A 24,348-nucleotide genomic window follows, 5' to 3' on the forward strand; every position below is an offset into this window, starting at 1 on the left:
ATTCATGTCTCAGGGTATTCCAGCTTTGGAGGAGCATCTCCGGCAACTCCGTTCCACGTGGGTGCAGATTCAGGATTGCCTTCATCTTTCTATGCAGCGCCAAATGTTCCAGGCTGATCTAGGTGTCTGCCAGCACCTTCCTACCAGGTTGGTGAGTTTGGCTGTCCTCCCGCAACTTAAATCTTTGTGTGCCTTCCAATAAACTGACTCCCCGTTAAGTTGGTCCTTTTCGAATACTCCAATGTTTTTCATGTCTCCCTCTTGAAACCATTGGTTTGTAATCGGTTTACCACTGTGTTGCCTCGTCCCCGTCCTATCTTTGTTGACAACCATGAGGAGTATGAGGTCAGCAGCATTATTGACTCTTGTATGTCCAGGGGCCGCGTACAGTATTTGGTTCACTGGAGGGGCTACGGTCCGGAGGAGCGTTCATGGGTTCCCTCCTCTGATTTTCATGCTTCCACCCTCCTCCGTGCCTTCCATGCCCGTTTCCCCAATAAGCCTTTTGTCCTCCGCGGGGGAGGGGTTGTTGAGGGGAGGGTACTGTCAGGGTTTTTCCCCTGTTTTGTTTGCCATGTGCTGTTGGCAGCCATTTTACTCACCTCTCTTGCTGTCTAGTGCATACTGTGTGATGCTGCTCATTTCCTGCACTTCCTTTTATGGCCAGACTGGTGTGCATCATCCATGTGAGACAGGATGCAGGCTCAGAATTGTGATGTCATCACTTATTATTTAAAGGGCCTCTGTTCAGTATGCTTTGCCTTTGCATTGTCTCAGACCTGTTTGTGAGAGTTCCTGTGTATTACCTGGCTGTCTGACGTCCTTCCTGGTTCCTGATCCCTGGCTTGTTCCTGACTCTGCTGTTCTCCTTGTTCCTGATTCCGGCTCGTCTGACAACTCGCTTTGGCTCCTGACTCGGCTCGTCTGACTACCAGCTCTGGTTTTGATTCCTGGCTTGTTATTTGACTTGTGGACTTTTTATTATTTTTTGCTATTAATAAAGGTGTGATTATTTTTGCACTTCTCGTCTCAGTCTGATTCCTGGCACCCTGACACTAATACACTATTTGATGCGCTAATACCACTATTTGATGAGCTAATACCACTATTTGATGCGCTAATACACTATTTGATGCCCTAATATACTATTTGATGCACTAATACACTATTTCATGAGCTAATACACTATTTGAGGCGCTAATACACTATTTGATGCACTTATACACTATTTTATGTGCTAATACACTATTTGATGCGCTAATACAAAGTTTGATGCACTAATACACTATTTGATGAGCTAATACACTATTTGATGCGCTAATACACCATTTGATGCGCTAATACACTATTTGATGAGCTAATACACTATTTGATGAGCTAATAAACCATTTGATGCGCTAATACACTATTTGATGAGCTAATACACCATTTGATGCGCTAATACACCATTTGATGCGCTAATACACTATTTGATGCGCTAATACACCATTTGATGCACTAATACACTATTTGATGCACTAATACACTGATGAGCTAATACACTATTTGATGCGCTAAAACACCATTTGATGCGCTAATACACTATTTGATGCGCTTATACACTATTTGATGTGCTAATACACTATTTTATGTGCTAATACACCATTTAATGGGCTAATACACTATTTGATGAGCTAATACACTATTTGATGCGCTAATACACTATTTGATGAACTAATACACTATTTGATGCACTAATACACTATTTGATGCGCTAATACACTATTTGATGAGCTAATACACCATTTGATGCGCTAATACACTATTTGATGCGCTTATACACTAATAGATAAGCTAATACACTATTTGATGAGCTAATACACCATTTGATGTGCTAATACACTATTTGATGTGCTAAAACACTATTTGATGCGCTAATACACTATTTGATGCGCTAATACACTATTTGATGAGCTAATACACTATTTGATGAGCTAATACACTATTTTATGTGCTATTACATCATTTGATGCGCTAATACACTATTTGATGCGCTAATACACTATTTGATGAGCTAATACCACTATTTAATGCGCTAATACATTATTTGATGCGCTAATACACCATTTGATGCGTTAATACACAATTTGATGCGCTTATACACTATTTGATGTGCTAATACACTATTTGATGTGCTAATACACAATTTGATGCACTAATACACCATTTGATGCACTAATACACTGATGAGCTAATACACTATTTGATGAGCTAATACACTATTTGATGCGCTAATACACCATTTGATGCGCTAATACACTATTTGATGAGCTAATACACTATTTGATGAGCTAATACACCATTTGATGCACTAATACACTATTTGATGAGCTAATACACCATTTGATGCGCTAATACACCATTTGATGCGCTAATACACCATTTGATGCACTAATACACTATTTGATGAGTTAATACACTATTTGATGCTCTAATACACTATTTGATGAGCTAATACACTATTTGATGTGCTAATACACTATTTGATGCACTAATACACCATTTGATGCACTAATACACTGATGAGCTAATACACTATTTGATGCGCTAAAACACCATTTGATGCGCTAATACACTATTTGATGCGCTTATACACTATTTGATGTGCTAATACACTATTTTATGTGCTAATACACCATTTAATGGGCTAATACACTATTTGATGAGCTAATACACTATTTGATGCGCTAATACACTATTTAATGAACTAATACACTATTTGATGCACTAATACACTATTTGATGCGCTAATACACTATTTGATGAGCTAATACACCATTTGATGCGCTAATACACTCTTTGATGCGCTAATACACTCTTTGATGCGCTTATACACTAATAGATAAGCTAATACACTATTTGATGAGCTAATACACCATTTGATGCGCTAATACACTATTTGATGCGCTAATACACTATTTGATGAGCTAATACACTATTTGATGAGCTAATACACTATTTTATGTGCTATTACATCATTTGATGCGCTAATACACTATTTGATGCGCTAATACACTATTTGATGAGCTAATACCACTATTTAATGCGCTAATACATTATTTGATGCGCTAATACACCATTTGATGCGCTAATACACAATTTGATGCGCTTATACACTATTTGATGTGCTAATACACTATTTGATGTGCTAATACACAATTTGATGCACTAATACACCATTTGATGCACTAATACACTGATGAGCTAATACACTATTTGATGAGCTAATACACTATTTAATGCGCTAATACACCATTTGATGCGCTAATACACTATTTGATGAGCTAATACACTATTTGATGAGCTAATACACCATTTGATGCACTAATACACTATTTGATGAGCTAATACACCATTTGATGCGCTAATACACCATTTGATGCGCTAATACACTATTTGATGCACTAATACACCATTTGATGCACCAATACACTATTTGATGAGTTAATACACTATTTGATGCTCTAATACACTATTTGATGCGCTAATACACTATTTGATGCACTAATACACCATTTGATGCACTAATACACTGATGAGCTAATACACTATTTGATGCGCTAAAACACCATTTGATGCGCTTATACACTATTTGATGTGCTAATACACTATTTTATGTGCTAATACACCATTTAATGGGCAAATACACTATTTGATGAGCTAATACACTATTTGATGCGCTAATACACTATTTGATGAACTAATACACTATTTGATGCGCTAATACACTATTTGATGAGCTAATACACCATTTGATGCGCTAATACACTATTTGATGCGCTTATACACTAATAGATAAGCTAATACACTATTTGATGAGCTAATACACCATTTGATGCGCTAATACACTATTTGATGTGCTAATACACTATTTGATGCGCTAATACACTATTTGATGAGCTAATACACTATTTGATGAGCTAATACACTATTTTATGCGCTATTACACCATTTGATGCGCTAATACACTATTTTAAGAGCTAATACCACTATTTAATGCGCTAATACATTATTTGATGCGCTAATACACCATTTGATGCGCTAATACACAATTTGATGCGCTTATACACTATTTGATGTGCTAATACACTATTTGATGAGCTAATACACTATTTGATGCACTTATACACTATTTGATGCGCTAATACACTGTTTGATGCGCTTATACACTATTTGATGTGCTAATACACTATTTGATGCGCTAATACACTATTTGATGCGCTTATACACTATTTGATGTGCTAATACACTATTTGATGCGCTAATACACCATTTGATGCGCTAATACACTATTTGATGCGCTAATACACCATTTGATGCGCTAATACACTATTTGATGCGCTAATACACTATTTGATGAGCTAATACACTATTTGATGTACTAATACACTATTTGATGTGCTAATACACTATTTAATGAACTAATACACCATTCGATGCGCTAATACACTATTTGATGCACTTATACACTATTTGATGTGCTAATACACTATTTGATGAGCTAATACACCATTTGATGCGCTAATTCACTATTTGATGTGCTAATACACTATTTGATGCGCTAATACACTATTTGATGAGCTAATACCACTATTTAATGTGCTAATACACTATTTGATGAGCTAATACACTATTTGATGAGCTAATACACCATTTGATGCGCTAATACACCATTTGATGCGCTAATACACTATTTGATGCGCTAATACACTATTTGATGAGCTAATACACCATTTGATGCACTAATAGACTATTTGATGAGCTAAAACACTATTTGATGAGCTAATACACTATTTGATGCACTAATACACAATTTGATGCGCTAATACACTATTTGATGAGCTAATACACTATTTGATGTGCTAATACACTATTTGATGAGCTAATACACTATTTGATGAGCTAATACCACTATTTAATGCGCTAATACACTATTTGATGAGCTAATACAACATTTAATGCGCTAATACACTATTTGATGCGCTAATACAACTAGGGTTGCCACCTCAGCCATGTTTTCCTGGACACTTATGAGTTACACATGCTGCAGGGTGTGCAGGGAGGAACATGTATTGTGTGGACAGCACTATTCATATTCCTCCCTGCACACCCTGCAGCATGTGTAATTTATAAGTGTTCTGTATTTTAAGGGACAGGTGGCAACCCTAAATACAACATGTGATGCACTAATACACTATTTGAAGTGCTAATAGACTATTTGATGAGCTAATACCACTATTTAATGCGCTAATACACTATTTGATTAACTAATACACTATTTGATGCGCTAATACACTATTTAATGAGCTAATACACTATTTGATGTGCTAATACACTATTTGATGAGCTAATACACTATTTGATGAGCTAATACCACTATTTGATGAGCTAATACCACTATTTGATGCGCTAATACACTATTTTATGAGCTAATACAACATTTAATGCGCTAATACACTATTTGATGCGCTAATACACTATTTGATGCGCTAATACACTATTTGATGAGCTAATACACCATTTGATGTGCTAATACACTATTTGATGAGCTAATACCACTATTTGATGAGCTAATACCACTATTTGATGCGCTAATACACTATTTTATGAGCTAATACAACATTTAATGCGCTAATACACTATTTGATGCGCTAATACACTATTTGATGCGCTAATACACTATTTGATGAGCTAATACACTATTTGATGAGCTAATACAACATTTAATGCGCTAATACACTATTTGATGCGCTAATACAACATTTGATGCGCTAATACAACATTTGATGCGCTAATACACTATTTGATGCGCTAATACAATATTTGATGACCTAATACAACATTTAATGCGCTAATAAACTATTTCAGACATCCCAACCTGCAAAAACTAATTTCAGGATGGTGACTTCACCTGCTACAACAGTGTGTGCATGAGGGAAAAGCTAAATCCCCAGAGATGACAAGGTGTAAAATCAGGATAATAGAGATGTCAGGCTAATTGATTGTACTTGTGGGCACTTGTGTAATGGAGGAGCTATAACATATATATATATATATATATATATATATATATATATATATATATATATATATATATATATATATATATATATATATATATATATATATATATATATATATATATATATATATATATATATATATATATATACAGTAATTATCGCTACAGAATGAGATTCTGCCCGCTGACCGGAATTGTAGTTTTCTGACATCAAATTAACATGTCTGATCCTTCGCTTTGTACTACAACTCCCAAGATGCAATGCAGCGGGGCGTCTGATGCCAGTTACCACAGCCTAAAGCATTCTTTGCTGCTGATGTGTGAGGGAGCTGCCTTTGCTCAGCGTCAAATCGCATCAGGCGGCTCCGCTCTCCCCCTCTTTATTTTGTTGTACAGACATTAACTCTTCCTGGTCTGGAGGAAGCTGAAGTACAGTAACATGTAGTAGTAGATGAAACGCCATATTGCAGAATACAGAAGCAAGCAGAGGTGAGTTGTGACTTTATTCCTATTAATTAACCCCTGACATTCAGGGGTTAACCACTTAAGAGACTCTTTGCATGAAGGATATAGCAGCTTTTTAAATGAAAAGGGGGTGAAGTGGACCCATTTGGGGACTGACTGAAATTGAATGAAACTTATTTATGATTTTTTGCTTTTACATTTTTTACTTAGTTTTTTTTTTTAATTGATTCAGCTTCATTTGTTGTAAGCTTTTTACTCTACAGGGTTTTGTCTCAGATGCACCAGTGTAAACTATAGGAAGGGATCTTATACTGATTTAACAATATGATCCCCTTGTTCTTACAGATGAAAGGGTTAATGAAGTAAACTTTCCTGGCACCTTTGAATGGGCTGTGACTAAGTTTTAGAGGCTGTGACTAACTGTTAGTCCTCATTGGTTCCTCTGCAGATCTCCCCAGGAGCTGGATTTGTCACACTTACACCCAGATGGCGTCTAAACTTTTGCGGGCTGTCATTCTCGGACCTCCAGGTTCTGGCAAAGGGACAGTGTGCCAAAGGATTGCCAAAAATTTTGGGCTGCAGCATCTTTCCAGCGGCGACTTCCTCAGACAAAACATCCGCTCCAGCACTGGTAAGATAAGCTAAAAAGCCCATTGGTTACCCTGGTGCCTAAACCACAGAGACCGTTCCCTTTGTAAGTAAAACACAATATGGCACTAACCAGAACTAAACAGACTTTATGCATCTTTATGAGTTTGCTTTTTTAACCCCTTGGCTGCCAGAGATACAGTAATTCACTACAATCTTGTTGCAGCATTTTCCGGCAGATAAGGGGTTACATAAAGTAGGAGTTGCTCTTTTAAGGTTAGTATGCAACACAAACTTTATGCATATTTTAAATGAATTTTAACATCTTGACTGCCAGAGGGGACTATAATTTTCTAGCTGTCAAGGACTTGCTCTTTTTGGCTCAGTTTGCCATATTCTGGTTTCCGAATTGACAAACTGAGTTTCAATATATGTGATTTGTAAACGGTTTAATGGCACCTAAATGAGAATTAGCTTTGTAACACTCTTTACCATGCATAGGTCTCATATGTCCTACGTAATCATATAAATGTGTTGTGTGAATTTACATTTTATTTATATATTTGTCTCTAACGTGAATTCTGATTACCCAGAACATATCAGATCTCTGTTCAATAGATAGTAATTTATTATCTAACGGGGTTTACTTATATACATTAGTGGGCTTACGGTCATTTTCACAAGTCACATGTTTATATTTAGTGGTAAATTTCTAACCCTTGGCTTCTGGAAGCTTTGCTGTGACTAATGTACTGAATCAGTCTGGCTGCTGACAGCTAAACCCAGTGCTGAAAGCCCCTAGGAAGATTATAGCAGAGGACTGCATCTTGTTTTTACTTAACCCTTTAGCCACCGCAGAGAATTAATAGTAGACTGTGTCCTCTTAAAGGACCAGCTTACAAAAAATGTTCTTATGAAAGAGCAGCGTTTAAATATGTATATTGAATAGAAACAAATCCTCATAGACTGATTGGTGGAGAGGGACACGCCTCTGTAAGTATGACAAGGAAATATGGTTTATTCTGAGCAGGAACATCAGTTTTTCAAAATCTAAAATACCCGTCCCTTTAAAGTTGCTGAATAAAAACTTTAAATACTTAAAGGGACATAAAACCTAAATGTTTTCTTTTGTGATTCAGATAGAGCATATCATTTTAAAAACAACTTTCTAGTTTACTTGATCACATTTTATTTGTTTTCTTTTTATGCTTAGTTGAAAATCAGGAAGGTAAGCTCAGGAGTGTGCATGTGTTTGCAGCACTATATGGCAGCAGTTTTGCAGCAGTGTTATACATTAGCAAGAGCACTAGATGGCAGCAGTTTTATAACAATGTTATACATTAGCAAGAGCACTAGATGGCAGCAGTTTTATAACAATGTTATACATTAGCAAGAGCACTAGATGGCAGCAGTTTTATAACAATGTTATACAATAGCAAGAGCACTAGATGGCAGCGGTTTTATAACAATGTTATACATTAGCAAGTGCACTAGATGGCAGCAGTTTTATAACAATGTTATACATTAGCAAGAGCACTAGATGGCAGCAGTTTTATAACACTGTTATACATTAGCAAGTGCACTAGATGGCAGCAGTTTTATAACAATGTTATACATTAGCAAGAGCACTAGATGGCAGCAGTTTTATAACAATGTTATACATTAGCAAGAGCACTAGATGGCAGCAGTTTTATAACAATGTTATACATTAGCAAGAGCACTAGATAGCAGCAGTTTTATAACAATGTTATACATTAGCAAGTGCACTAGATGGCAGCAGTTTTATAACAGTGTTATACATTAGCAAGAGCACTAGATGGCAGCAGTTTTATAACAATGTTATACATTAGCAAGACCACTAGACGGCAGCAGTTTTATAACAATGTTATACATTAGCAAGAGCACTAGATAGCAGCAGTTTTATAACAATGTTATACATTAGCAAGAGCACTAGATAGCAGCAGTTTTATAACAATGTTATACATTAGCAAGTGCACTAGATGGCAGCAGTTTTATAACAGTGTTATACATTAGCAAGAGCACTAGATGGCAGCAGTTTTATAACACTGTTATACATTAGCAAGAGCACTAGATGGCAGCAGTTTTATAACAATGTTATACATTAGCAAGAGCACTAGATGGCAGCAGTTTTATAACAATGTTATACAATAGCAAGAGCACTAGATGGCAGCGGTTTTATAACAATGTTATACATTAGCAAGTGCACTAGATGGCAGCAGTTTTATAACAATGTTATACATTAGCAAGAGCACTAGATGGCAGCAGTTTTATAACACTGTTATACATTAGCAAGTGCACTAGATGGCAGCAGTTTTATAACAATGTTATACATTAGCAAGAGCACTAGATGGCAGCAGTTTTATAACAATGTTATACATTAGCAAGAGCACTAGATAGCAGCAGTTTTATAACAATGTTATACATTAGCAAGTGCACTAGATGGCAGCAGTTTTATAACAGTGTTATACATTAGCAAGAGCACTAGATGGCAGCAGTTTTATAACACTGTTATACATTAGCAAGACCACTAGACGGCAGCAGTTTTATAACAATGTTATACATTAGCAAGAGCACTAGATAGCAGCAGTTTTATAACAATGTTATACATTAGCAAGAGCACTAGATAGCAGCAGTTTTATAACAATGTTATACATTAGCAAGAGCACTAGATGGCAGCAGTTTTTATAACAATGTTATACATTAGCAAGAGCACTAGAAAGCAGCAGTTTTTATAACAATGTTACACATTAGCAAGAGCACTAGATAGCAGGAGTTTTATAATAATGTTATACATTAACAAGAGCACTAGATAGCAGCAGTTTTTATAACAATGTTATACATTAACAAGAGCACTAGATAGCAGGAGTTTTATAACAATGTTATACATTAACAAGATAACTAGATAGCAGGAGTTTTATAATAATGTTATACATTAACAAGAGCACTAGATGGCAGCAGATTTATAGCAATGATATACATTAGCAAGAGCACTAGATGGCAGCAGTTTTATAACAATGTTATACATTAGCAAGAGCACTAGATGGCAGCAGTTTTATAACATTGTTATACATTAGCAGGGGCACTAGATGGCAGCAGTTTTATAACAATGTTATACATTAGCAGGGGCACTAGATGGCAGCAGTTTTATAACAATGTTATACATTAGCAAGATGCACTAGATGGCAGCAGTTTTATAACAGTGTTATACATTAGTAAGAGCACTAGATGGCAGCAGTTTTGTAGCAATGTTATACATTAGCAAGAGCACTAGATGGTAGCAGTTTTATAATAATGTTATACATTAGTAAGAGCACTAGATGGCAGCAGTTTTATAATGTTATACATTAGTAAGATGCACTAGATGGCAGCAGTTTTATAACAATGTTATACATTAGCAAGGGCACTAGATGGCAGCAGTTTTATAATAATGTTATACATTAGCAAGAGCACTAGATGGCAGCAGTTTTATAATAATGTTATACATTAGCAAGAGCACTAGATGGCAGCAGTTTTATAATAATGTTATACATTAGCAAGAGCACTAGATGGCAGCAGTTTTATAATAATGTTATACATTAGCAAGAGCACTAGATAGCAGCAGTTTTATAACAATGTTATACATTACAAGAGCACTAGATGGCAGCAGTTTTATAACAATGTTATACATTACAAGAGCACTAGATGGCAGCAGTTTTATTACAATGTTATACATTAGCAAGAGCACTAGATGGCAGCAGTTTTATAATAATGTTATACATTAGCAAGAGCACTAGATGGCAGCCGTTTTATAATAATGTTATACACTAGCAAGAGCACTAGATGGCAGCAGTTTTATAATAATGATATACATTAGCAAGAGCAGTAGATGGCAGCAGTTTTATAACAGTGTTATACATTAGCAAGAGCATTAGATGGCAGCAGTTTTGCAGCAATGTTATACATTATCAAGAGCACTAGATGGCAGCAGTTTTATAATAATGTTATACATTAGCAAGAGCACTAGATGGCAGCAGTTTTATAACAGTGTTATACATTATCAAGAGCACTAGATGGCAGCAGTTTTATAACAATGTTATACATTAGCAAGAGCACTAGATGGCAGCAGTTTTTATAACAATGTTATACATTAGCAAGAACACTAGATGGCAGCAGTTTTATAACATTGTTATACATTAGCTAGAGCACTAGATGGCAGCAGTTTTATAATAATGTTATACATTAGCAAGAGCACTAGATGGCAGCAGTTTTATAACAGTGTTATACATTATCAAGAGCACTAGATGGCAGCAGTTTTATAATGTTATACATTAGCAAGAGCACTAGATGGCAGCAGTTTTATAACAATGTTATACATTAGCAAGAGCACTAGAGAGCAGCACCATTCCTGTCATGTAGTGCTCCAGGTATGTGCACGCTACCTATCTAGATATCTCTTCAACAAAATATAACATGAGATCAAAGTAAATTTAATCTTAGAAGTAAACTGGAAACTTTCTCTATCTGAATCATGAATGAAAACAATTGGGTTTCACGACCCTTAAACCTTTCATGATCTGCACAAATATTTACAGTAGAATTAAACAAAATAAAAAGACAATGCACGAGCGCTTACTTTGAAATGAGCAGTAGAATAATTTTTGGCAAATTTCAAAGTTGAATTCATTTTCCCTCCCCTGTATCATGTGACAGTCATCAGCCAATCACAAAATACATATACGTATATACTGTGTTCTTCTGCACATGCTCAGTAGGAGCTGGACCCTCAAAAAGTGTGCATATAAAAAGAACGTGCACGTTTTGATAATGGAAATAGAAAGTTTTTTGTTTTTTTTTTAAATTGCTTGCTTTATCTGAATCATGATAAACACTAATTTGATTTTAATGGACCTTTAAAGGGACAGGAAAGTCAAAAATAAACTTGCAAGATTCAGATAGAGCCGGTCATTTTAAGACACTTTTAAATTCACTTCTATTTTCAAATGTGCTTTATTCTTTTGGTATCCATTGTTGAAAAAGAATACACACATATCATACACTAGGGTGAGCTGCTGCTGATTGGTGCCTGTACACATTTGTCTCTTGTGATTGGCTAACTAGATGTGTTCAGCTAGCTGCCAGTAGTGAAATGCTGTTCCTTCAGCAAAGGATAGCAATAGAATGAAGCAAATTTGATAAAAGTAAATTGAAAAGTTGTTTAAAATTGTATGTTCTATGCAAATCATAAAACTTTTTTGTGGGGGTTTCCTGGCGCTTTAAGTTATGTTAATGGTAAATTTTCAATTTACCTTAGGAGTCCTCGTCCCTACTCGTCAGCCGGTTTCTCTGCTCTTTCAGAAGCAGAGCATTACAGCCAATCAGAAACTGTGACCCTCGCTTCTATTGAAACTGAAGTTGCACAGCAGGAGCGTGCACTGTGTAATATATCAGTACTAGCTAAAGAAGCTGGAGATAGTGCCAGGAGCGTGCACTGTGTAATATATCAGTACTAGCTATATATAGGGATAGTGCCAGGAGCGTGCACTGTGTAATATATCAGTACTAGCTAAAGAAGCTGGAGATAGTGCCAGGAGCGTGCACTGTGTAATATATCAGTACTAGCTATATATAGGGATAGTGCCAGGAGCGTGCACTGTGTAATATATCAGTACTAGCTATATATAGGGATAGTGCCAGGAGCGTGCACTGTGTAATATATCAGTACTAGCTATATATAGGGATAGTGCCAGGAGCGTGCACTGTGCAATATATCAGTACTAGCTATATATAGGGATAGTGCCAGGAGCGTGCACTGTGTAATATATCAGTACTAGCTATATATAGGGATAGTGCCAGGAGCGTGCACTGTGTAATATATCAGTACTAGCTATATATAGGGATAGTGCCAGGAGTGTGCACTGTGTAATATATCAGTACTAGCTATATATAGGGATAGTGCCAGGAGCGTGCACTGTGTAATATATCAGTACTAGCTATATATAGTGATAGTGCCAGGAGCGTGCACTGTGTAATATATCAGTACTAGCTATATATAGGGATAGTGCCAGGAGCGTGCACTGTGTAATATATCAGTACTAGCTATATATAGGGATAGTGCCAGGAGTGTGCACTGTGTAATATATCAGTACTAGCTATATATAGGGATAGTGCCAGGAGCGTGCACTGTGTAATATATCAGTACTAGCTATATATAGGGATAGTGCCAGGAGTGTGCACTGTGTAATATATCAGTACTAGCTATATATAGGGATAGTGCCAGGAGCGTGCACTGTGTAATATATCAGTACTAGCTAAAGAAGCTGGAGATAGTGCCAGGAGCGTGCACTGTGTAATATATCAGTACTAGCTATATATAGGGATAGTGCCAGGAGCGTGCACTGTGTAATATATCAGTACTAGCTATATATAGGGATAGTGCCAGGAGCGTGCACTGTGGTAATATATCAGTACTAGCTATATATAGGGATAGTGCCAGGAGCGTGCACTGTGTAATATATCAGTACTAGCTAAAGAAGCTGGAGATAGTGCCAGGAGCGTGCACTGTGTAATATATCAGTACTAGCTATATATAGGGATAGTGCCAGGAGCGTGCACTGTGTAATATATCAGTACTAGCTATATATAGGGATAGTGCCAGGAGCGTGCACTGTGTAATATATCAGTACTAGCTATATATAGGGATAGTGCCAGGAGCGTGCACTGTGCAATATATCAGTACTAGCTATATATAGGGATAGTGCCAGGAGCGTGCACTGTGTAATATATCAGTACTAGCTATATATAGGGATAGTGCCAGGAGCGTGCACTGTGTAATATATCAGTACTAGCTATATATAGGAATAGTGCCAGGAGCGTGCACTGTGTAATATATCAGTACTAGCTATATATAGGGATAGTGCCAGGAGTGTGCACTGTGTAATATATCAGTACTAGCTATATATAGGGATAGTGCCAGGAGTGTGCACTGTGTAATATATCAGTACTAGCTATATATAGGGATAGTGCCAGGAGCGTGCACTGTGTAATATATCAGTACTAGCTATATATAGGGATAGTGCCAGGAGTGTGCACTGTGTAATATATCAGTACTAGCTATATATAGGGATAGTGCCAGGAGTGTGCACTGTGTAATATATCAGTACTAGCTAAAGAAGCTGGAGATAGTGCCAGGAGCGTGCACTGTGTAATATATCAGTACTAGCTATATATAGGGATAGTGCCAGGAGCGTGCACTGTGTAATATATCAGTACTAGTTAAAGAAGCTGGAGATAGTGCCAGGAGCGTGCACTGTGTAATATATCAGTACTAGCTATATATAGGGATAAGTGCCAGGAGCGTGCACTGTGTAATATATCAGTACTAGCTATATATAGGGATAGTGCCAGGAGCGTGCACTGTGTAATATATCAGTACTAGCTATATATAGGGATAGTGCCAGGAGCGTGCACTGTGTAATATATCAGTACTAGCTATATATAGGGATAGTGCCAGGAGAGTGCACTGTGCAATATATCAGTACTAGCTATATATAGGGATAGTGCCAGGAGCGTGCACTGTGTAATATATCAGTACTAGCTATATATAGGGATAGTGCCAGGAGCGTGCACTGTGTAATATATCAGTACTAGCTAAAGAAGCTGGAGATAGTGCCAGGAGCGTGCACTGTGTAATATATCAGTACTAGCTATATATAGGGATAGTGCCAGGAGCGTGCACTGTGTAATATATCAGTACTAGCTATATATAGGGATAGTGCCAGGAGCGTGCACTGTGTAATATATCAGTACTAGCTATATATAGGGATAGTGCCAGGAGCGTGCACTGTGTAATATATCAGTACTAGCTAAAGAAGCTGGAGATAGTGCCAGGAGCGTGCACTGTGTAATATATCAGTACTAGCTATATATAGGGATAGTGCCAGGAGCGTGCACTGTGTAATATATCAGTACTAGCTATATATAGGGATAGTGCCAGGAGCGTGCACTGTGTAATATATCAGTACTAGCTAAAGAAGCTGGAGATAGTGCCAGGAGCGTGCACTGTGCAATATATCAGTACTAGCTATATATAGGGATAGTGCCAGGAGCGTGCACTGTGCAATATATCAGTACTAGCTATATATAGGGATAGTGCCAGGAGCGTGCACTGTGTAATATATCAGTACTAGCTAAAGAAGCTGGAGATAGTGCCAGGAGCGTGCACTGTGTAATATATCAGTACTAGCTATATATAGGGATAGTGCCAGGAGCGTGCACTGTGCAATATATCAGTACTAGCTATATATAGGGATAGTGCCAGGAGCGTGCACTGTGTAATATATCAGTACTAGCTATATATAGGGATAGTGCCAGGAGCGTGCACTGTGTAATATATCAGTACTAGCTAAAGAAGCTGGAGATAGTGCCAGGAGCGTGCACTGTGCAATATATCAGTACTAGCTATATATAGGGATAGTGCCAGGAGCGTGCACTGTGCAATATATCAGTACTAGCTATATATAGGGATAGTGCCAGGAGCGTGCACTGTGTAATATATCAGTACTAGCTATATATAGGGATAGTGCCAGGAGCGTGCACTGTGTAATATATCAGTACTAGCTAAAGAAGCTGGAGATAGTGCCAGGAGCGTGCACTGTGTAATATATCAGTACTAGCTATATATAGGGATAGTGCCAGGAGCGTGCACTGTGTAATATATCAGTACTAGCTATATATAGGGATAGTGCCAGGAGCGTGCACTGTGTAATATATCAGTACTAGCTAAAGAAGCTGGAGATAGTGCCAGGAGCGTGCACTGTGTAATATATCAGTACTAGCTATATATAGGGATAGTGCCAGGAGCGTGCACTGTGTAATATATCAGTACTAGCTATATATAGGGATAGTGCCAGGAGTGTGCACTGTGTAATATATCAGTACTAGCTAAAGAAGCTGGAGATAGTGCCAGGAGCGTGCACTGTGTAATATATCAGTACTAGCTATATATAGGGATAGTGCCAGGAGCGTGCACTGTGTAATATATCAGTACTAGCTAAAGAAGCTGGAGATAGTGCCAGGAGCGTGCACTGTGTAATATATCAGTACTAGCTATATATAGGGATAGTGCCAGGAGCGTGCACTGTGTAATATATCGAGTTCTAGCTATATATAGGGATAGTGCCAGGAGCGTGCACTGTGTAATATATCAGTACTAGCTATATATAGGGATAGTGCCAGGAGCGTGCACTGTGTAATATATCAGTACTAGCTATATATAGGGATAGTGCCAGGAGCGTGCACTGTGTAATATATCAGTACTAGCTATATATAGGGATAGTGCCAGGAGCGTGCACTGTGCAATATATCAGTACTAGCTATATATAGGGATAGTGCCAGGAGCGTGCACTGTGTAATATATCAGTACTAGCTATATATAGGGATAGTGCCAGGAGCGTGCACTGTGCAATATATCAGTACTAGCTATATATAGGGATAGTGCCAGGAGCGTGCACTGTGTAATATATCAGTACTAGCTAAAGAAGCTGGAGATAGTGCCAGGAGCGTGCACTGTGTAATATATCAGTACTAGCTATATATAGGGATAGTGCCAGGAGTGTGCACTGTGTAATATATCAGTACTAGCTAAAGAAGCTGGAGATAGTGCCAGGAGCGTGAACTTTGTAATATATCAGTACTAGCTATATATAGTGATAGTGCCAGGAGCGTGCACTGTGTAATATATCAGTACTAGCTAAAGAAGCTGGAGATAGTGCCAGGAGCGTGCACTGTGTAATATATCAGTACTAGCTATATATAGGGATAGTGCCAGGAGCGTGCACTGTGTAATATATCAGTACTAGCTATATATAGGGATAGTGCCAGGAGCGTGCACTGTGTAATATATCAGTACTAGCTATATATAGTGATAGTGCCAGGAGCGTGCACTGTGTAATATATCAGTACTAGCTATATATAGTGATAGTGCCAGGAGCGTGCACTGTGTAATATATCAGTACTAGCTATATATAGGGATAGTGCCAGGAGCGTGCACTGTGTAATATATCAGTACTAGCTATATATAGGGATAGTGCCAGGAGCGTGCACTGTGCAATATATCAGTACTAGCTATATATAGGGATAGTGCCAGGAGCGTGCACTGTGTAATATATCAGTACTAGCTAAAGAAGCTGGAGATAGTGCCAGGAGCGTGCACTGTGTAATATATCAGTACTAGCTATATATAGGGATAGTGCCAGGAGCGTGCACTGTGTAATATATCAGTACTAGCTAAAGAAGCTGGAGATAGTGCCAGGAGCGTGCACTGTGTAATATATCAGTACTAGCTATATATAGGGATAGTGCCAGGAGCGTGCACTGTGTAATATATCAGTACTAGCTATATATAGGGATAGTGCCAGGAGCGTGCACTGTGTAATATATCAGTACTAGCTAAAGAAGCTGGAGATAGTGCCAGGAGCGTGCACTGTGTAATATATCAGTACTAGCTATATATAGGGATAGTGCCAGGAGCGTGCACTGTGTAATATATCAGTACTAGCTATATATAGGGATAGTGCCAGGAGTGTGCACTGTGTAATATATCAGTACTAGCTATATATAGGGATAGTGCCAGGAGTGTGCACTGTGTAATATATCAGTACTAGCTATATATAGGGATAGTGCCAGGAGCGTGCACTGTGTAATATATCAGTACTAGCTATATATAGGGATAGTGCCAGGAGCGTGCACTGTGTAATATATCAGTACTAGCTATATATAGGGATAGTGCCAGGAGCGTGCACTGTGTAATATATCAGTACTAGCTATATATAGGGATAGTGCCAGGAGTGTGCACTGTGTAATATATCAGTACTAGCTATATATAGGGATAGTGCCAGGAGCGTGCACTGTGTAATATATCAGTACTAGCTATATATAGGGATAGTGCCAGGAGCGTGCACTGTGTAATATATCAGTACTAGCTATATATAGGGATAGTGCCAGGAGCGTGCACTGTGTAATATATCAGTACTAGCTATATATAGGGATAGTGCCAGGAGCGTGCACTGTGTAATATATCAGTACTAGCTATATATAGGGATAGTGCCAGGAGTGTGCACTGTGTAATATATCAGTACTAGCTATATATAGGGATAGTGCCAGGAGCGTGCACTGTGTAATATATCAGTACTAGCTATATATAGGGATAGTGCCAGGAGCGTGCACTGTGTAATATATCAGTACTAGCTATATATAGGGATAGTGCCAGGAGCGTGCACTGTGTAATATATCAGTACTAGCTATATATAGGGATAGTGCCAGGAGCGTGCACTGTGTAATATATCAGTACTAGCTATATATAGGGATAGTGCCAGGAGCGTGCACTGTGTAATATATCAGTACTAGCTATATATAGGGATAGTGCCAGGAGCGTGCACTGTGTAATATATCAGTACTAGCTATATATAGGGATAGTGCCAGGAGCGTGCACTGTGTAATATATCAGTACTAGCTATATATAGGGATAGTGCCAGGAGCGTGCACTGTGTAATATATCAGTACTAGCTATATATAGGGATAGTGCCAGGAGCGTGCACTGTGTAATATATCAGTACTAGCTATATATAGGGATAGTGCCAGGAGTGTGCACTGTGTAATATATCAGTACTAGCTATATATAGGGATAGTGCCAGGAGCGTGCACTGTGTAATATATCAGTACTAGCTATATATAGGGATAGTGCCAGGAGCGTGCACTGTGCAATATATCAGTACTAGCTATATATAGGGATAGTGCCAGGAGCGTGCATTGTGTAATATATCAGTACTAGCTAAAGAAGCTGGAGATAGTGCCAGGAGCGTGCACTGTGTAATATATCAGTACTAGCTAAAGAAGCTGGAGATAGTGCCAGGAGCGTGCACTGTGTAATATATCAGTACTAGCTAAAGAAGCTGGAGATAGTGCCAGAGCGTGCACTGTGTAATATATCAGTACTAGCTAAAGAAGCTGGAGATAGTGCCAGGAGCGTGCACTGTGTAATATATCAGTACTAGCTATATATAGGGATATTGCCAGGAGCGTGCACTGTGTAATATATCAGTACTAGCTAAAGAAGCTGGAGATAGTGCCAGGAGCGTGCACTGTGTAATATATCAGTACTAGCTATATATAGGGATAGTGCCAGGAGTGTGCACTGTGTTATATATCAGTACTAGCTATATATAGGGATAGTGCCAGGAGCGTGCACTGTGTAATATATCAGTACTAGCTATATATAGGGATAGTGCCAGGAGCGTGCACTGTGCAATATATCAGTACTAGCTATATATAGGGATAGTTCCAGGAGCGTGCACTGTGTAATATATCAGTACTAGCTATATATAGGGATAGTGCCAGGAGTGTGCACTGTGTAATATATCAGTACTAGCTATATATAGGGATAGTGCCAGGAGTGTGCACTGTGTAATATATCAGTACTAGCTATATATAGGGATAGTGCCAGGAGTGTGCACTGTGTAATATATCAGTACTAGCTATATATAGGGATAGTGCCAGGAGTGTGCACTGTGTAATATATCAGTACTAGCTATATATAGGGATAGTGCCAGGAGCGTGCACTGTGTAATATATCAGTACTAGCTATATATATGGGATAGTGCCAGGAGTGTGCACTGTGTAATATATCAGTACTAGCTATATATAGGGATAGTGCCAGGAGCGTGCACTGTGTAATATATCAGTACTAGCTATATATAGGGATAGTGCCAGGAGCGTGCACTGTGTAATATATCAGTACTAGCTATATATAGGGATAGTGCCAGGAGCGTGCACTTTGTAATATATCAGTACTAGCTATATATAGGGATAGTGCCAGGAGCGTGCACTGTGTAATATATCAGTACTAGCTATATATAGGGATAGTGCCAGGAGTGTGCACTGTGTAATATATCAGTACTAGCTATATATAGGGATAGTGCCAGGAGTGTGCACTGTGTAATATATCAGTACTAGCTATATATAGGGATAGTGCCAGGAGCGTGCACTGTGTAATATATCAGTACTAGCTATATATAGGGATAGTGCCAGGAGCGTGCACTGTGTAATATATCAGTACTAGCTATATATAGGGATAGTGCCAGGAGCGTGCACTGTGTAATATATCAGTACTAGCTATATATAGGGATAGTGCCAGGAGCGTGCACTGTGTAATATATCGAGTACTAGCTATATATAGGGATAATGCCAGGAGCGTGCACTGTGTAATATATCAGTACTAGCTATATATAGGGATAGTGCCAGGAGTGTGCACTGTGTAATATATCAGTACTAGCTATATATAGGGATAGTGCCAGGAGTGTGCACTGTGTAATATATCAGTACTAGCTATATATAGGGATAGTGCCAGGAGTGTGCACTGTGTAATATATCAGTACTAGCTAAAGAAGCTGGAGATAGTGCCAGGAGCGGTGCACTGTGTAATATATCAGTACTAGCTATATATAGGGATAGTGCCAGGAGCGTGCACTGTGTAATATATCAGTACTAGCTATATATAGGGATAGTGCCAGGAGCGTGCACTGTGTAATATATCAGTGCTAGCTATATATAGGGATAGTGCCAGGAGCGTGCACTGTGTAATATATCAGTACTAGCTATATATAGGGATAGTGCCAGGAGCGTGCACTGTGCAATATATCAGTACTAGCTATATATAGGAATAGTGCCAGGAGCGTGCACTGTGTAATATATCAGTACTAGCTATATATATAGGGATAGTGCCAGGAGTGTGCACTGTGTAATATATCAGTACTAGCTATATATAGGGATAGTGCCAGGAGTGTGCACTGTGTAATATATCAGTACTAGCTATATATATAGGGATAGTGCCAGGAGTGTGCACTGTGTAATATATCAGTACTAGCTATATATAGGGATAGTGCCAGGAGTGTGCACTGTGTAATATATCAGTACTAGCTATATATAGGGATAGTGCCAGGAGCGTGCACTGTGTAATATATCAGTACTAGCTATATATAGGGATAGTGCCAGGAGAGTGCACTGTGTAATATATCAGTACTAGCTATAATATAGGGATAGTGCCAGGAGCGTGCACTGTGCAATATATCAGTACTAGCTATATATAGGGGATAGTGCCAGGAGCGTGCACTGTGTAATATATCAGTACTAGCTATATATAGGGATAGTGCCAGGAGCGTGCACTATGTAATATATCAGTACTAGCTATATATAGGGATAATGCCAGGAGCGTGCACTGTGTAATATATCAGTACTAGCTATATATAGGGATAGTGCCAGGAGTGTGCACTGTGTAATATATCAGTACTAGCTATATATAGGGATAATGCCAGGAGCGTGCACTGTGTAATATATCAGTACTAGCTATATATAGGGATAGTGCCAGGAGAGTGCACTGTGTAATATATCAGTACTAGCTATATATAGGGATAGTGCCAGGAGTGTGCACTGTGTAATATATCAGTACTAGCTATATATAGGGATAGTGCCAGGAGCGTGCACTGTGCAATATATCAGTACTAGCTATATATAGGGATAGTGCCAGGAGCGTGCACTGTGTAATATATCAGTACTAGCTATATATAGGGATAGTGCCAGGAGTGTGCACTGTGTAATATATCAGTACTAGCTATATATAGGGATAGTGCCAGGAGCGTGCACTGTGTAATATATCAGTACTAGCTATATATAGGGATATTGCCAGGAGCGTGCACTGTGTAATATATCAGTACTAGCTATATATAGGGATAGTGCCAGGAGCGTGCACTGTGTAATATATCAGTACTAGCTATATATAGGGATAGTGCCAGGAGCGTGCACTGTGCAATATATCAGTACTAGCTATATATAGGGATAGTGCCAGGAGCGTGCACTGTGTAATATATCAGTACTAGCTAAAGAAGCTGGAGATAGTGCCAGGAGCGTGCACTGTGTAATATATCAGTACTAGCTATATATAGGGATAGTGCCAGGAGCGTGCACTGTGTAATATATCAGTACTAGCTAAAGAAGCTGGAGATAGTGCCAGGAGCGTGCACTGTGTAATATATCAGTACTAGCTAAAGAAGCTGGAGATAGTGCCAGGAGCGTGCACTGTGTAATATATCAGTACTAGCTATATATAGGGATAGTGCCAGGAGCGTGCACTGTGTAATATATCAGTACTAGCTAAAGAAGCTGGAGATAGTGCCAGGAGCGTGCACTGTGTAATATATCAGTACTAGCTATATATAGGGATAGTGCCAGGAGCGTGCACTGTGCAATATATCAGTACTAGCTATATATAGGGATAGTGCCAGGAGCGTGCACTGTGTAATATATCAGTACTAGCTATATATAGGGATAGTGCCAGGAGTGTGCACTGTGTAATATATCAGTACTAGCTATATATAGGGGATAGTGCCAGGAGCGTGCACTGTGTAATATATCAGTACTAGCTATATATAGGGATAGTGCCAGGAGTGTGCACTGTGTAATATATCAGTACTAGCTATATATAGGGATAGTGCCAGGAGTGTGCACTGTGTAATATATCAGTACTAGCTATATATAGGGATAGTGCCAGGAGCGTGCACTGTGTAATATATCAGTACTAGCTATATATAGGGATAGTGCCAGGAGCGTGCACTGTGTAATATATCAGTACTAGCTATATATAGGGATAGTGCCAGGAGCGTGCACTGTGTAATATATCAGTACTAGCTATATATAGGGATAGTGCCAGGAGTGTGCACTGTGTAATATATCAGTACTAGGCTATATATAGGGATAGTGGCCAGGAGCGTGCACTGTGTTAATATATCAGTACTAGCTATATATAGGGATAGTGCCAGGAGCGTGCACTGTGTAATATATCAGTACTAGCTATATATAGGGATAGTGCCAGGAGCGTGCACTGTGTAATATATCAGTACTAGCTATATATAGGGATAGTGCCAGGAGCGGTGCACTGTGTAATATATCAGTACTAGCTATATATAGGGATAGTGCCAGGAGTGTTGCACTGTGTAATATATCAGTACTAGCTATATATAGGGATAGTGCCAGGAGCGTGCACTGTGTAATATATCAGTACTAGCTATATATAGGGATAGTGCCAGGAGCGTGCACTGTGTAATATATCAGTACTAGCTATATATAGGGATAGTGCCAGGAGCGTGCACTGTGTAATATATCAGTACTAGCTATATATAGGGATAGTGCCAGGAGCGTGCACTGTGTAATATATCAGTACTAGCTATATATAGGGATAGTGCCGAGGAGTGTGCACTGTGTAATATATCAGTACTAGCTATATATAGGGATAGTGCCAGGAGCGTGCACTGTGTAATATATCAGTACTAGCTATATATAGGGATAGTGCCAGGAGAGTGCACTGTGTAATATATCAGTACTAGCTATATATAGGGATAGTGCCAGGAGCGTGCACTGTGTAATATATCAGTACTAGCTATATATAGGGATAGTGCCAGGAGCGTGCACTGTGTAATATATCAGTACTAGCTATATATAGGGATAGTGCCAGGAGCGTGCACTGTGTAATATATCAGTACTAGCTATATATAGGGATAGTGCCAGGAGTGTGCACTGTGTAATATATCAGTACTAGCTATATATAGGGATAGTGCCAGGAGCGTGCACTGTGTAATATATCAGTACTAGCTATATATAGGGATAGTGCCAGGAGCGTGCCACTGTGCAATATATCAGTACTAGCTATATATAGGGATAGTGCCAGGAGCGTGCACTGTGTAATATATCAGTACTAGCTAAAGAAGCTGGAGATAGTGCCAGGAGCGTGCACTGTGTAATATATCAGTACTAGCTAAAGAAGCTGGAGATAGTGCCAGGAGCGTGCACTGTGTAATATATCAGTACTAGCTAAAGAAGCTGGAGATAGTGCCAGGAGCGTGCACTGTGTAATATATCAGTACTAGCTATATATAGGGATATTGCCAGGAGCGTGCACTGTGTAATATATCAGTACTAGCTAAAGAAGCTGGAGATAGTGCCAGGAGCGTGCACTGTGTAATATATCAGTACTAGCTATATATAGGGATAGTTCCAGGAGCGTGCACTGTGTAATATATCAGTACTAGCTATATATAGGGATAGTGCCAGGAGTGTGCACTGTGTAATATATCAGTACTAGCTATATATAGGGATAGTGCCAGGAGTGTGCACTGTGTAATATATCAGTA

General features: G+C 38.6%; 1 protein-coding gene across 2 annotated transcripts in view; it reads left to right on the plus strand.

The window, feature by feature from the left end:
* The first annotated feature begins 6,376 nt into the window (after positions 1-6,376).
* Positions 6,377-24,348, plus strand: part of AK4 (adenylate kinase 4) — a 373,778-nt gene continuing 355,806 nt past the window's right edge. The window contains exons 1-2 of one of the 2 annotated variants that reach the window (XM_053693679.1): positions 6,377-6,550; positions 6,872-7,157. In XM_053693679.1, the coding sequence (XP_053549654.1) occupies positions 7,013-7,157 (145 nt within the window). In that variant the 5' untranslated portion in view covers positions 6,377-6,550; positions 6,872-7,012. The remainder of the gene's footprint in view (positions 6,551-6,871; positions 7,158-24,348) is intronic. The other variant, XM_053693678.1, reaches the window with a different exon arrangement.

This window comes from Bombina bombina, chromosome 10, assembly GCF_027579735.1.
Source record: "Bombina bombina isolate aBomBom1 chromosome 10, aBomBom1.pri, whole genome shotgun sequence".
Classification (NCBI taxonomy): domain Eukaryota; kingdom Metazoa; phylum Chordata; class Amphibia; order Anura; family Bombinatoridae; genus Bombina; species Bombina bombina.